The sequence below is a fragment of the Salvelinus alpinus genome, chromosome 20 (genome assembly GCF_045679555.1).
Source record: "Salvelinus alpinus chromosome 20, SLU_Salpinus.1, whole genome shotgun sequence".
Lineage (NCBI taxonomy): Eukaryota > Metazoa > Chordata > Actinopteri > Salmoniformes > Salmonidae > Salvelinus > Salvelinus alpinus.
Genome location: NC_092105.1, coordinates 14,849,309 through 14,865,999, shown reverse-complemented (window position 1 = coordinate 14,865,999; position 16,691 = coordinate 14,849,309). Strand labels below are relative to the sequence as shown.

Below are 16,691 nucleotides of genomic sequence, written 5' to 3'. Positions count from 1 at the left end.
TCTCCGGCTAGTTCGTCTTTCTGGTATGTTACCATTAGTGCTGGAGAGAGGGCTTATTAATCAGATCTGTTAAATCTGTAACGGCCCATCTGTCTATTTGTGTGGTTAGTAATGAACCAGTAGACAGCTGCTAATGGCAGGATAACACCAAAATGGAGCTTCACTAACTGCTACGGGCCGGTAGTCATTCAGGCAGGTTACCTTGGCATTCTTGGGCACAGAGACTATGGTAGTCTGCTTGAAACGTAAGTATTGCAGACTGGGATAGGGAGATGTAAAAAATGTCAGTGAAAACACTTGCCAGCTTGTCAGCGCATAATCTGAGTAGGCATCCTGGTAATTCTTCTGGCCCTGCGACCTTGTGAATGTTAAACTGTTTAACGGTCTTACTCACATCGTCTACGGAGAGATTTATCACACAGTCGTCAGGTACAGCTGATGCTCTCATGTATTTTTCAGTGTTACTTGCCTCGAAGTGAGCATAGAAGTAATTTAGCTCGTCTGGTAGGCTCATGTCACTGGGCGGCTGTTCCACAACACACCATACCATCCATAACTATAACAGCAACTGTTCTATAACACATCATACCATTCATAACTATAACAGCAACTGTTCTATAACACATCATACCATTCATAACTATAACAGCAACTGTTCTATAACACATCATACCATTCATAACTATAACAGCAACTGTTCTATAACACATCATACCATTCATAACTATAACAGCAACTGTTCTATAACACATCATACCATCCATAACTATAACAGCAACTGTTCTATAACACATCATACCATCCATAACTATAACAGCAACTGTTCTATAACACATCATACCATCCATAACTATAACAGCAACTATTCCATAACAAACTATATTTGACAAGATTGCGGCATGCTGAAACAGCTTGACAATCATCATCATTGTCATCGAAGACGTCATCGTCATTATTTTAATTATCTGTTTAGCTGCAACTACAGTTTACACCCTAGTGCTGTCATTACAGTAATATCATCTATTCGTCAGAGCTAAAAGCTAGTCACCTTATCTAGCATAATTACTGTAGCATACGTCATCCCAGCAGTACTCTTAGAGTCTCAATAACACTCAGGGAACACGGACTGTGGCTGACTGCCTCATCAACACCAATTATAATACCACTGTCCGCATTATCATCATCATGGTCACGACCTGATTCCAGAGGCCGACCCCAAAACAACGCCGTTGGAGGAGAGGGTGCCGGGGGTGCCGGAGAGGGTGCCGGAGAGGGTGCCGGAGGGGGTGCCGGGGGGTGCCAGGGGGTGCCGGAGAGGGTGCCGGAACGGTCTTCTCGTCTTCTAGTGAGGCTTCGGATGCGCATGTCACCGATGTGAAATGGCTAGCTAGTTAGCGGGGTGCGTGCTAATAGCATTTCAATTGGTGACGTCACTCGCTCTGAGACCTTGAAGTGGTTGTTCCCCTTGCTTTGCAAGGGCCGCGGCTTTTGTAGAGTGAGGGGTAACGATGCTTCGAGGGTGGCTGTTGTCGATGTGTGCAGAGGGTCCCTGGTTCCAGCCCAGGTAGGGGCGAGGAGAGGGACGGAAGCTTTACTGTTACACGCACGCGCACACCACCCACCGCTTCTGAGTATATTACTCGCTAATGTCCAGTCCCTAGTTAACAAAGTCAACAAAATTAGGGCAAGAGTTGCTTTCCAAAGAGATCCAGGTTTTGTTGTGGTATGGTTAGATATTACCTGTTAGATACTGCTGCACTGTCGGATCTAGAAGCATAAGCATTTCGCTACACTCACAATAACATCTGATAACCATGTGTATGTGACCAATACAATTTGATTTGATTTGAATTGGTCTGCTAGTAGACTACTGTGACTATTGTGAAACTGACTTATTGCCTTTACTGTTCGTTGTCTGCCTTAATGTTGCTGGACCACAGGAATAGTAGCTGCTGCATTAGCACCCATAATGATGCTAATGGGGATCCATAATAAATACAAATGGTTTACCATTTCAGTGTAGCTGTGGGAGGCAGTGGGCACTCAACATTTTGTCCCTGTTGATTTTCCCTTCTTTATCCTTCTCTTGTGTGTGCGTGTGCGTGTCTGTCTGTCTGTCTGTCTGTCTGTCTGTCTGTCTGTGTGTGTGTGTGTGTGTGTGTGTGTGTGTGTGTGTGTGTGTGTGTGTGTGTGTGTGTGTGTGTGTGTGTGTGTGTGTGTGTGTGTGTGTGTGTGTGTGTGTGTGTGTGTGTGTGTGTGTGTGTGTGCGTGCGTGCGTGCGTGTGTGTGTGTGTGTGTGTGTGCAGAACATGTGTGCAATGGCCTCCTATTGTCTGTTGGATGAACAGTGAGGCTTCTATTCTCTACATTCCCCAAACCAAACCAAATCCCTCTTCCCCTTAAATCTCATTGTGTGTCTATTGCAATGATGCACATTTGTGAAAATGAGAAAAGAAATACCATTCCTGATGTAGTAAATATATAAATGGATATTTCACTGAACACTAGGTTATACACAGAGGGTAGTGTGTGTGGCCCAGTACATCACTGGGGTCGGGCCTTGCCATCCAGGACCTCTATACCAGGCGGTGTCAGAGGAAGGCCCTAAAAATGGTCAAAGACTCCAGCAACCCAAGATATAGACTGTTCTTTCTACAAAGTAGAAAATAGTCAAAATAAAGTAAAAAGCCTTGAATGAGTAGGTGTGTCCAAACTTTTGACTGGTCTGTACATAAAAGATGGCGCCGGAGAACAAGGCTGACGTTTTACGTATTCCTGACCAATTGTGTTTTTTTGTTCATTTCTTTACATTGTTTGTAACTTATTTTTTAAACTTATTTTGTACATAATGTTGCTGCTACCGTCTCTTATGACCAGAAATAACTTCTGGACATCAGAATATGCATTACTCGCCATGGACTGGCAGAACCCTTTCTTTCTTTTAACGAGTCTGACGAGCCCGACATGAATAATATACTGTTTTCCCGGGAAAAATGCCCAGATCCCCGTCATTTGCGTGAGGTGAAGGAGGAGAAAAGGGGTCCAGAGGGCGGGCTGTCTTTTGAGAATTCATAGGTGATCGTATAAACCCCCACTTCCTTCCATTCTGCTAGTAAACGTGCAATCTTTGGACAATAAAATCGATGACCTACGCAGAAGATTAAAATACCAACGGGACATTCAAAACTGTAATATCTTATGCTTCACGGAGTCGTGGCTGAAAGACGACATTATCAACATACAGCTGGTTGGTTATACGCTTTATCGGCAGGAGAGAACAGCGGCGTCTGGTAAGACAAGGGGCGGCGGTCTATGTATTTTTGTAAATAACAGCTGGTGCACGATATCTAAGGAAGTCTCTAGGTTTTGTTCACCTGAGGTAGAGTACCTCTTGATAAGCTGTAGACCACACTATCTACATAGAGAGTTTTCATCTGTATTTTTCATAGCCGTCTACATACCACCACAGACTGATGCTGGCACTAAGACTGCACTGAATGAGCTGTATTCCGCCATAAGCAAACAGGAAAACGCTCACCCAGAGGCAGCGCTCCTAGTAGCCGGGGACTTTAATGCAGGGAAACTTAAACACGTATGTCTTACCAAATTTCTATCAGCATGTTAAATGTGCAACCAGAGGGGAAAAACTCTGGACCACCTTTACTCTACACACGGAGACGCATACAAAGTTCTCGCTCGCCCTCCATTTGGCAAATCTGACCATAATTCAATCCTCCTGATTCCTGCTTACAAGCACAAATTAAAGCACGAAGCACCAGTGACTCGATCAATAAAAAAGTGGTCAGATGAAGCAGATGCTAAGCTACAGGACTGTTTTGCTGGCACAGGCTGGAATATGTTCCGGATTCCTCCGATGGCATTGAGGAGTACACCACATCAGTCTTCGGCTTCATCAATAAGTGCATCGATGACGTCGTCCCCACAGTGACCGTACGTACATACCCCAACCAGAAGCCAGGGATTACAGGCAACATCCGCACTGAGATAAATGCTAGAGCTGCCGCTTTCAAGGAGCGGGACACTAACCCGGAAGCTTATAAGAAATCCCGCTGTGGCCTCCGACGAACCATCAAACAGGAAAAGCATCAATACAGGACTAAGATTGAATCGTACTACACCGGCTCTGACGCTCATCGGATGTGAATTTGCATACCGCCCCAACAGATCCACAGATGATGCAATCTCTATTGCACTCCACACTGCCCTTTCCCAACTGGACAAAAGGAACACCTATGTGAAGGTGCTATTCGCAGCTCAGCGTTCAACATAATAGTGCCCTCAAAGCTCATCAATAAGCTAAGGACCCTGTGACTAAACACCTCCCTCTGCAACTGGATCCTAGACTTCCTGATGTGCCGCCCCCAGGTGGTTAGAGTAGGTAACAACACATCCGCCACGCTGATCCCCAACACAAGGGCCCCTCAGGGGTGCGTGCTCAGTCCCCTCCTGTACTCCCTGTTCACTCATGACTGCACGGCCAAGCACGACTCCAACACCATCATTAAGTTTGCTGACGACACAACAGTGGTAGGCCTGATCACCGACAACAACGAGACACACTATAAGGAAGAGGTCAGAGACCTGGCCGTGTGGTGCCAGGACAACAACCTCTCCCTCAATGTGATCAAGACAAAGGAGATGATTGTGGACTACAGGAAAAAGAGGACCGAGCACGCCCCCATTCTCATCGACGGGGCTGTAGTGGAGCAGGTTGAGAGATTCAATTTTCCTTGGTGTCCACATCACCAACAAATTAACATGGTCCAAGCACACCAAGACAGTCGTGAAGAGGGCACGACAAAATCTATTCCCCCTCAGGAGACTAAAAAGATTTGGCATGGGTCCTCAGATCCTCAAAAGGTTCTACAGCTACACCATTGAGAGCATCCTGACTGGTTGCATCACTGCCTGGTATGGCAACTGCTCGGCCTCCGACCGCAAGGCACTACAGAGGGTAGTGCGTACGGCCCAGTACATCACTGGGGCCAAGCTTCCTGCCATCCAGGCCCTAAAAATTGTCAAATACTCTAGCCACCCTAGTCATAGACTGTTCTTTCTTCTACCGCACGGCAAGCGGGACCAAAGTGCCAAGTCTAGGTCCAAGAGGCTTCTAAACAGCTTCTGCCCCCAAGCCATTGTCATGACGTTGGCCTGGGGGTAGGTTTATGACAGTCATAAATACCTCTTTCCCCCTTTTTCCCTCTCCCTACTATAACTGATGTGACATAAGAAAACCCCTTGGTTAACATAGAGATTCTGGGAACATCAGAAGTTGGGGGGAAGTTAACTATATTCTGGTAATCCGACCAACTGAACATATGCGGTGGTACTTAAGGTATATTATGTCAGTTCGGTTGCCCTCTGACACATTCTCATCAATGATAGAATGACATAAACTCTACTGTGGAAAGTCTAAACGTCAGAGGTATCGGATTCACATGGAATTGTTGTTTAATTCAAATGTTTGAATATGAAATTATTTGTGAAGAGATGAAATGTAATTTTAGCTTCCAAATGAGAGATTTGGGTTTTCATAAGTTTGGGCTTCTGCTCAACCAGGGGCCCGCCCCTGTGAAGAGACATGGGTTATAAACTTTTCAGACACACCCCTCTCCCGCCACTATATAAGCCATTGACAAAAATATAACTTCCTGTTCCGGGTACATTAGGATGACGATCCGATGTCAGAATGGTTCAGATAATAACAACAGAACTAAGCCAACACCAGCATGGACTTTGGTTGTGAATGGTATGAACTTTGAACTCGTATTCACTACAGAAGTGATACCTCCTAGCCGTTGAGTTAGCAACAGCTGCTACAAACGCAGGTTAGGAAGGACAGTCAGAGTATCCCGTCTACTCCACAACGACGTTACCACATATCCAGTGACCACCAGAGACATTCTTCAAAGGACAGAGGACTCGGGTTGGCGATACGGTCTTCCATCTACCACCAACCTACTGAAGCGCAGCTCAGAGTAAATATTTATTGCATTTTCCTTTTCCAAATGGGCGGTAATTTAGAATGCATAAGATACTGTATTTACGATAGTACAGCTTCGCCTCTGTCCCAGTCTCCCGCGCTGTCACTAAAACTCAGCCCCTTCCCTTTGTGTAACAAGCTGTCATATCTATTCCGCCCGCTAGGGACGTTTTCCTGTATGACGGCAATTTGTAATCAAGTTATGATTTAATTGTGGATGTTTGATTCTGTGTGTGTCACGGATCCCGCTTCCTGAGTCTGTTTTTGCCTGTGTTCTGTCCTGGAGTGTTTTTCCGGTGTCCTGGAACGTACCCTGTCTGGTTGCCGGGCGACGTAGCTAGTTGGGAGATCTCTGATTACCCGCACCTGTATCCCATCAGCTATCTGCACACCTGGTCCTGATCATCACCCCTCCACTTCATAAGCTCTGACCTGCCATCCATTCCCTGCCGGATCGTTAGCCATGAACAGTATGTTGTGCCAGCGTATCAGCCTCCAGTTTGATAGAGTTTGTTTTGTTGTTTTGTACGTCTTGCTTGCCTTGAACTTACCTCCGTTTGTTCTGTCTACAGTCATTCATCCGGAACACTCACCCCATCCCTGCCTGGTCGTCGGTGGCTTCTGTTACTCCCTTGGATCTGCCTATTCACTCCCATCAACTCACCTCCGCTGCCCGCTCCGCCACCTGGATCTTTCTACCTCTACGTTTAAACTTGTAAATAAATACTCACCTTCGTCCTACTCTCCTTGTCCTGGTCTGCTTCTGGGTTCTACTTTAGAAAACCGTGACAGTGTGATTAGTTAGGTATTTAGTAAATAAATAATTAAACCCAATTTTGTATTGCTGATTCAACTTGTTAGCCAGGAATCTTGCAGATAACCAAGGATTTACAACTTTCAGATGAGACTGAATAAAATGACGATTAATGTGACTGCTATGGATGTAAATTATTACTAAATCTTTAAGAGTTTATTCGGAAGATAACAGCTCTGTAAATATTATTTCGTGGTGTCCCTCTCTAGTTAATTATATTTACATGATTAGTTCAATCAGGTGATTAATTACGGAGAAATTATTTTATAGAATAGCATGTCATAGCAATTAATCTGGCATAGCCAAAGACACGACACAATAAGACTCCTGAACATCTAATGAAATGGCTACCCAGACTATTTGCAATGCCCCTTTTATGCCGCTGCTACTCTCTGTTATCATCTATGCATAGTCACTTTAATAACTCTACCTACATGTACATATTACCTCAACTAACCGGTGCCTCTGCACATTGACTCTGTACCGGTACCCCCCTGTATATAGTCTCGCTATTGTTATTTTACTGCTGCTCTTTAATTATTTGTTACTTTTATTTCTTATTCTTATTCATATTATATTTTTAACTGCATTGTTGGTTAGGGGCTCGTAAGTAAGGTTGTATTCGGCGCATGTGACTAATAACATTTGATTTGATTTGACATGCATATATAGCAACATGTACAGCAAAAATAAATACAGAAAGATTAAACAGAAGGCATTTCAAACCAATCTGGCACAAACAGAAGATTAGTTTGTTGATTTCCCATTGAATTCACTTCAGTTGACAACTGTAAATGTAAATCCAAATGTAAATCCAAAGTAGACGTTGAACTGATGTCTGTGCCCAGTGGGAAGGCTCTGCGGATCAATCCATTCTGCATTGTAGTATTTACTCAATAGCTATTTTGCCCAATGTCAAATAAAAGTACAGGCTGGTTACTGTAAAAATCCACTACTACCAGGTGGTAGACTCTGGCCACAGATACAGTAGATGTTTACAGTTTAAAGTAGATGTTTACAGTTTACAGTAGATGTTTACAGTTTACAGTAGATGTTTACAGTTTACAGTAGATGTTTACAGTTTACAGAGTAAGAAGAGTAAGTGTGCTGGATGTCGTTTCAAACCAGGACACTGCATAAACATTACAGGTTTAATTGAATAGCACAGCAAGATCTCACAATTTGACACGGTTTGACTTCAGTATTCAACGTTTGTCCGGGGGGGGGGGATAAACGTCAAATTTCGACAGTTTAGGCATTCATTCCGAATGGTTAAAGTAAGGGTTAAGGTTTGGGATAGGGGTTATAAAATGTAAATACAACAACAAGTGCATAGTACTGGGATTGAACACGCGACCCAAATGGGATTGAACATGTGACACTCAGAGCCAGTGCTCGCGGCTTACACCCATCCGTCATCCCCATCCACAGCACCCTAGCAAGCCGCAAGCCTACTTGATGGTAATAGCACTCACCATTGCCCCTAGTGACCGGTTTTGAAGGCATCTCCTGACATCCTGGGGACCTGGCCAAACGTTGAATATCGCCTTGGATCTCTAGTGACCTGGCTGGAATATGTCAAACTGAGCCACTACGCCTATACCTCTCTGCTCTTACCTCATGCAGGTAAGACCTGACAGGATAGATAGGGATAAGCAACATGGTGGAGAATCCACTCAGCCTGCCACAAAGCTAGAGATGAGTCAATACCTATCCAGGCATCTCATATCCTGGAATGGGAATCCAGAGGTGCCACATAGGGGCAAAGTGTTGATTTGACATTGGACCAAAGATAAAGTACAACTTCCTGTCTCTCTCCCTCATACCTCTCTCTCTATGACTTTCCTAGTTAAATAAAGGTTCAATAAATAAATAAAATAAAATCTGTCTCCCACTCTCTCCCCGTGGCACAGACACACACTTCATCTCAAACTCCCCACCCCTCGTTCTCTTTATTTGGTTCTTCATGTCAATCCCTCTTGACCTTAACATTCAAAAAGGACTGACACATCTGAGTTCTCATTGCAGGTACATGGGAATAATGTGATAACTTCAGAGAAAAGAGAAATCTGCACACTGCTCTTGCTTGTATCACTAATTTTATTAAACCTTACATGTTGGCCTCTTGGCCTTCTTCAGAGACCTTCCAAGAGGCTGATGTGTTATCTTTAATCAAATAAGTGATACGAGCAAGAGTAGTGTGCGGGTTTCTCTTTTATTTTAAATCCCTTTTGACGTGCTTGACTTTTAGATGCAAACGGGAGGATGATGATGAGGTGAGTGTCATTCCTCCTTGTTCTCTCTCTCTCTCTCTGTAAGGCTTACAGCTGGGGATGGAATTCACAGCAACACTGGCACCATAGCCTCTGGCAAGACCAGCTCCCTATCCTCTCACATCTGAGAGCTCACACTGACAACTGTGAAACCAGAAAGATGCCCTAAAGGCTTCCAAGCCAAGTATTTCCTCAGAACATATCCAAATATGGCCAAGAAAGCAAAACAATCGACGCCATAACATGTCAACGAAGACCACTCAAATGAGTTGGTTTTTGAGAATAGTCTATCTTTCTCCGGAATTTCAATACGTTCATGGAAAACTTGATGTGGAATGTAACATAATAAAATATGAAGAAATAATGGAACAGAGAGGGTTTCATTAATTGAAAGGAATCAAATGTATGGCCAGGAGCATATCCGAACACTGATTACAGTTAGAATTGAAAATGTACAGCATGCACAGATTTACAATTACAATTATTATCAAATCAAACAGCTGGCATTGGACCTTGAACCAACCACTGTCCAATTACAAGGCAAGCGCACTACCCCCTGTGCTATAAAGCTCCAGACCTCTCAACAGAGACCAAAATGTACAGTACACAATATAAGATGCAAATGGTTATTTAGAAGATGATTCACTTAAATTACTTATTTGGGATCGACAACATCTGATGAAATTGCAGAGCTCCAAATTCTAAATACAAAATTCGTAATATTAAACATTCATGAACATACAAGTGTCTTACATCTTTTAAAAGCTTAACTTCTTGTTAATCCAACCACGTTGTCAGATTTCAAAAAGGCTTTATGGCGAAAGCATACCATGCGATTATCTGAGGACAGCGCCCAACACACAAAAGCATTAAAAACATTTTCCAAACCAGCAGAGGCATCACAAAAGTATGTTAGCGATAAAATAAATAACTTACCTTTGAATATCTTCCTCTGTTTGCAATCCCAAGGGTCCCAGCTACACAACAAATGGTTGTTTTGTTCGATAAAGTCCTTCCCAAAAAAGTTTAGTTGGCTCGTTTGATTCAGTAATCCACCCGTTGCACTCGTTCAACATGCATACAAAGGAATCCCAAAAGTGACCAATAAACTTCGTCCAAACAAGTCAAACAATGTTTCTAATCAATCCTCAGGTACCCTAATATGTAAATAAACTATCAAATTTAAGATGGAATGTAGTATGTTCAATACCGGAGATAAATAACGAAGTGCGCGCCCTCATCCACGGGCGCCACAAGACTACAGTCCAAAATGAGAGCCACCTTGAAAAACTACAATTACTAAGTCATTTTTCAAAAAACAAGCCTGAAACCCTTTCTAAAGACTGTTGACATCTAGTGGAAGCAATATGAACTGCAATCTGGGAGGTATTACTATGAATCTCCCATAAACAAGCATTTGAATGGGCTGTGACCTCAAAAAATTAATTTCCGGATGGATTCTCCTCGGGTTTTTGCCTGCCATATCAGTTCTGTTATACTCACAGACATTATTTTAACAGTTTTGAAACTTCAGAGTGTTTTCCATCCAATACTATCAATTATATGCATATCCTAGCCTCTGGGCCTGAGTAACAGGCAGTTTACTTTGGGCACGTCATTCATCCGAAATTCCGAATACTGCCCCCTATCCCTAAAAAGTTAAATTAGGAAAACACATTTGTGTATGCAAGACAACCAGCGAAAAAGAAAAGTAAGAATATGAAATATACAGTATTTTTGTATTTGAAAAGTGCTAATCTGGCAAGGTGGACTGTTTAAATCCAATCAAATCAAATTGTATTTGTCACATATACACGTTTAGCAGATGTAATTGCGGGTGTAGCGAAATGCTTGTGTTTGTGAAATGCTTGTGTTTCTAGCTCCAACAGTGCAGTAATATCTAACAATTCACAACAATACTGTCACATTCACTGTCTTCAAACTCACCGTCATAGATGAGCCAAGGCGCAGCGTGCATGTAATTCCACATTTATTTTAATCGTAGTGAAACCTTCACAAAAATAACAGGTAAACAGAAACAAACGTGACACAAACGTCACGCAACCGTGAGGAACTGTAAGGAACCGTAAGGAAGTAGAAATTATTCATACTTTTACTTTTGATACTTAAGTATATTTTAGCAATTACATTTACTCTTTATACTTACGTATATTTAAAACCAAATACTTTTAGACTTTTACTCAAGTAGTATTTTACTGGGTGACTTTCACTTTTACTTGAGTCATTTTCTATTAAGGTATCTTTACTTTTACTCAAGTATGACTATTGGGTACTTTTTCCACCACTGAATGAGAAGCAGGATTTTTATTTTATTTGTACTTATACTTTTGATACCTAAGTATATTTTAGCAACTACATTTACTTCTGATACTTAAGTATATTTAAAACCAAATACCTTTAAACTTTTACTCAAGTAGTATTTTACATGGTGACTTTCACTTTTCTATTAAGGTATCTTTACTTTTAGTCAAGTATGACTATTGAGTACTTTTTCCACCACTGACTACTGCAACACCGTTTCCTCTGCCATGCACCCTCACATTGGTGCCACAAAAGAGAGACGATGATTTGGAGGTTCGCGGGAAAAAATGTGTGCTGTTTTTGGATATTGATTTAGTTATTGTCAGGGACGCACAGAAATTCCATGTGTGGAGTTTTTAGTTCAGATTATTTATTTGCAATATGTGATCTAAAGGCTAAGAGAGCTTCATAAACTGTTTATTGGTTGTGGAGTTTGAACAGATTTGGTGAGAATCACAACATAGGGTACAAAATCTATTCTAGCTCTTAAAGGGGCAGTAGCCTACCTTGGGTGTACAATTTTAAATTACAGCATTATTTATTCTGCAGTTATTCTGTTGCTTTTTATTCTGTTACCAATCAAATTGACATGTTAATAGTATCTTCTGATTACAATTATGATGTTTTATATTTTTAAATGTAAGTAGGTACAGTATATCTAGCTGTCCATATAACGCATTCTGATTGAATGGCTTGTCCTACACTTTGTAAAAACCCAGAGGGCATCTTGGGAAAAGATCTTGGTTCTATTGTAAACATAGCAGTGTGAATGCAAAGAGAAATCGGTCCACAAAATAGTTGAAGTGAACTGGCAAAAGAGTTGAGTCCTCATTTAAAGGCAAGGGCAGTGTGAATACAAAGAGAACTGTGTTATTCTCCCTCCAGTGTTATTTCCCTTCAGAGTTCACTTAGAGTGTCACGGAAGCCTTTTTTAAAAACCCATTTTCTCCCCAATTTTGTTGTTTCCAATTGGTAGTTACAGTCTTGTCTCATCGCTGCAACTCCCATATGGCCTCGGGAGAGACAAAGGTCGAGAGCCGTGCATCCTCCAAAACACAACCAAGCCAAGCCACACTGCTTCTTGACACAATCCTGCAACTAACCAATGTGTCAATGTGTTGGAGGAAACACGTGCACCTGGCAACCGTGTCAGCGTGCACTGCGCCCGGCCAGCCACAGGAGTCGCTAGTGCACGATTGGACAAGGTCATCCCTGCCCTCCCCTAACCCGGACGACGCTGGGCCAATTGTGCTCCGCCCCATGGGTCTCCCGGTCGCGGCCAGCTGCGACAGAGCCTGGACTCAAACCCATAATAGCTGCAGTGCCTTAAACCACTGCGCCACTCGGGAACCCCGTCGCTGAAGTGTTTTGTCAATGTTCCCAGTGGGCGCACATTGATTGAATCAACGTTGTTTCCACTTCCATTTCAATTCAATTGTTGAACCAATTTGGAATAGATGTTGAAGTGACTGACGGCTGTGCCCACTGGGTTATTATTGTCACATAATTAAACTGACTTTCATATGCTTACAACATTTAAAACCATGGATCATTTGGATTTGGAGGTAAAGTGTCCATTTATGTCTGGAAGTGGGTAAGATCGGCTTTGTATTGCAGAGCTCTGACGGCTAGGGTTCGATGCCAGTCGATTACTCGAGCAGGACAATTCTCTCTCTCTCTCGTGACGTAAAATCTGGCTATAACAATCTGCACTGTACTTGGAACCGAGGACTCTCAGGCTCGCGCGCTCTCACTGATCACTAAATTCAACAGTAGCAAAGTAGCGCGGTACACAATAACTGAAGATGGGATTTAGATCACAAAGACAAAAGAGAGCCAACTTTTACAGTCGCCTGGCCATTGAATCAAAAAATTGAAATGGTATACTCTCTTGAACAAAAACATAATACTGTAGGCTAAATCTAAAAGTATTTGTCAAGAAATCTGCCAAATTAGGATAAATGGTTAATGCACTCTTAATGTATGTCGGTCAGCAATAATATCATGAACAATAATTAATCATGTATTTTAGTAATTTCCTAGCAATTGGGAACAGTGTGTGAAACACGTTACGCACCCACCCTGTGACATTCGAGATTTGTGAATGAACGGTGAAGCCCGCGCGTAACGGCGATGGACACCCGGGACGAGCCTCGCTGCACACCGCGGGATTGCCTTGCACCATCGCCACGCAGTTGAGATATCACCTCCTCCAATCTTCAGTAGACTTGATGGGACACAGTATCACCACAAGTATGTTGTGAGCCTGCACTTGTAAGAACGTTATTTGAAAAACACTTTTTTCCCCAAGTGAATCTCAAAGCTAGACAAAACTACCGCCGGCGCAGTAGTCTAGTGGATATGTTTTTAACGTAACATAAAATTGTACCGATGGAAAGTAAGAGTAATATTTCACCGTGATTAACGGCGTGGATTAACGCGACAAGCTGTAGACTAGTGTATTAAACGGAGGTCTGGACATTCTGTGAAGCGCTGACATGGGGGGCGAGAGATAGAGAGAGACATGGCCAGGTAATGATGGTATGAGCTCCGCGCGCACTGCATGCCCCAACTCAGCCAATCTTCTCCCGACCTGAGTAATATGAGCGTTCGTGTGAACATCATCCAGGATGTTTTCTGATCTGGCTGGCCTCAACTACACCTACAACGTGAGCGACGACCCGTTCAGTTTCCTGGACCGGGAATGGCGCGACACACCGAAAGAGACTCTGTCCAGGACTGGCTTCATCGTGCTCTCTGTGTTCCTGGGCTTGATAATGATCTTCGGCTTCCTTAACAACTTCGTCGTACTGCTTCTCTTCTGCAAGTTTAAAACTCTGCGTACTCCGGTCAACATGCTCCTGCTCAACATCAGCGTGAGCGACATGCTGGTGTGCATGTTCGGCACCACGCTCAGCTTCACCTCCAGTATCAAGGGAAAGTGGCTCCTGGGCCGCCACGGCTGCTTGTGGTATGGCTTCATCAACTCCTGCTTCGGTGAGTCGACCCGAGATGCGTCTCTACAGCCTAATAAAGGCAGTTAGTGAGAAATTAGAGCAAATTGATTAATGTATTATTGGCAGTAAATCTGTTGCCAATTTGTTCCTTGACCACAGACCTGGTGGCTGTCACCTGAAAGGTTCTGAGTTCAAAATCCAGATGGGAATTAGTCCCACTTGTGCTCATGGTGAAGAATTTGACAAGAATGTTACTTTTGACTAAAAGTATCAAATTCACTCAACATGTCATTTAAAACACATTTGTCAGTTTCACTTACTATACTAGGTTGAAGATACTTTAGATGAATTAACGCGACATGACATTCAGATAGGATTTAACTGAAACTTTTAAGGCAGCAGGGAAACAAACTTTTTAAAGTTGACTCAACAAATATTTTTTTTACAGTGTAGTAGGGCTGCTGTATATTTACCCAATTAATGGAACTTTAAACTTTTACCATCTTTAAAATGTAATTTCATAGTCCTAAAACGTTTAGCCTGAACTAAAACCTTCAGATGGTTTAGCATGCCCTATTCTTGTAGGTTCCTTATATCTGGTCATACTGCAAGAATTTGAACCACTCTGGCAACTAAATCACTGGGTAGCAGCTTCTTCTACTCAAATCAAGTTTTATTTGTTTAACTAGGCAAGTCAGTTAAGAACAAAGTCTTATTTTCTATGACAACCTGGGCACAGTGGGTTAACTGCCTTGTTCAGGGGTAGAACAACAGATTTTTACCTTGTCAGCTTGGGGATTCGATCTTGGAATCTTTCGGATACTAGTCCAACACTCTAACCACTAGGCTACCTGCCTCTAACCACTAGGCTACCTGCCTCTAATCACTAGGCTAGCTGCCTCTAACCACTAGGCTAGCTGCCTCTAACCACTAGGCTACCTGCCTCTAACCACTAGGCTACCTGACTCCAATCACTAGGCTAGCTGCCTCTAACCACTAGGCTAGCTGCCTCTAACCACTAGGCTAGCTGCCTCTAACCACTAGGCTACCTGACTCTAACCACTAGGCTACCTGCCTCTAACCACTAGGCTACCTGCCTCTAACCACTAGGCTAGCTGCCTCTAACCACTAGGCTAGCTTCCTCTAACCACTAGGCTACCTGCCTCTAACCACTAGGCTACCTGCCTCTAACCACTAGGCTAGCTGCCTCTAAACACTAGGCTAGCTGCCTCTAACCACTAGGCTACCTGCCTCTAACCACTAGGCTACCTGCCTCTAACCACTAGGCTACCAGCCTCTAACCACTAGGCTACCTGCCTCAACACTAGGCTACCTGCCTCTAACCACTAGGCTACCTGCCTCTAAACACTAGGCTAGCTGCCTCTAAACACTAGGCTACCTGCCTCTAACCACTAGGCTAGCTGCCTCTAACCACTAGGCTAGCTGCCTCTAACCACTAGGCTAGCTGCCTCTAACCACTAGGCTAGCTGCCTCTAACCACTAGGCTACCTGCCTCTAACCACTAGGCTAGCTGCCTCTAAACACTAGGCTACCTGCCTCTAACCACTAGGCTACCTGCCTCTAACCACTAGGCTAGCTGCCTCTAAACACTAGGCTACCTGCCTCTAACCACTAGGCTACCTGCCTCTAACCACTAGGCTACCTGCCTCTAACCACTAGGCTAGCTGCTGCCCAAGGTTTTGGAATATTTCTTCAAATTAGTTATTTTCACAAAAATGAATAGCTAGAAGTTGTTTCCTAAATGTGTCCCCAACTTGTCACAATAATGTCAATGGAGCATTTCGAGTTTGTCTCTGTGTTGATGTCAAGATGCGCAATGTGTGTAATAGCCTACCCACTTAGCTACAGGTGTTTCTGACGGTGAGACGGGGTGTCTAGTGGATTTTGAAATGCGCTAAAGCAGAGCATAGGTTACAAGGCACTGTGTAGTGAAGAAGGCATAGTTTACATCAAGCATACAATATCATCAACGCACCTTATTATAAGCACACAATGCATTGTGTAATAAAACATAGAAGGCAAAGGCTACACTAAGGCATAATAATTATTATTTATTGGACTTATATATAGTATATATACAGTAACGGTTAGATACATTATAAATTATATGGATAAATGTTTGGATTATATATAAATCCATATAATTATTGGATTATATACAGTATATTTACAGTGCCTTTGGATGGTACTCAGACCTCTTGACTTTTTCAACATTTTGTTACTTTACAGCCTTATTCTAAAATGGTTTAAATAAAAAAAATGTCCTGAGCAATTTACACACAACACCATATAATGACAAA

The 16,691-nt window shown here is 42.9% G+C and overlaps 1 protein-coding gene across 1 annotated transcript in view; it reads left to right on the top strand.

Annotated features, from left to right (window-relative positions):
• The first annotated feature begins 12,127 nt into the window (after positions 1 to 12,127).
• The window catches only part of tmtops2b (teleost multiple tissue opsin 2b), a 56,632-nt gene continuing 52,068 nt past the window's right edge, over positions 12,128 to 16,691 (top strand). The window contains exon 1 of the mRNA XM_071354616.1: positions 12,128 to 14,410. Within this exon, the coding sequence (XP_071210717.1) occupies positions 14,044 to 14,410 (367 nt within the window). The 5' untranslated portion in view covers positions 12,128 to 14,043. The remainder of the gene's footprint in view (positions 14,411 to 16,691) is intronic.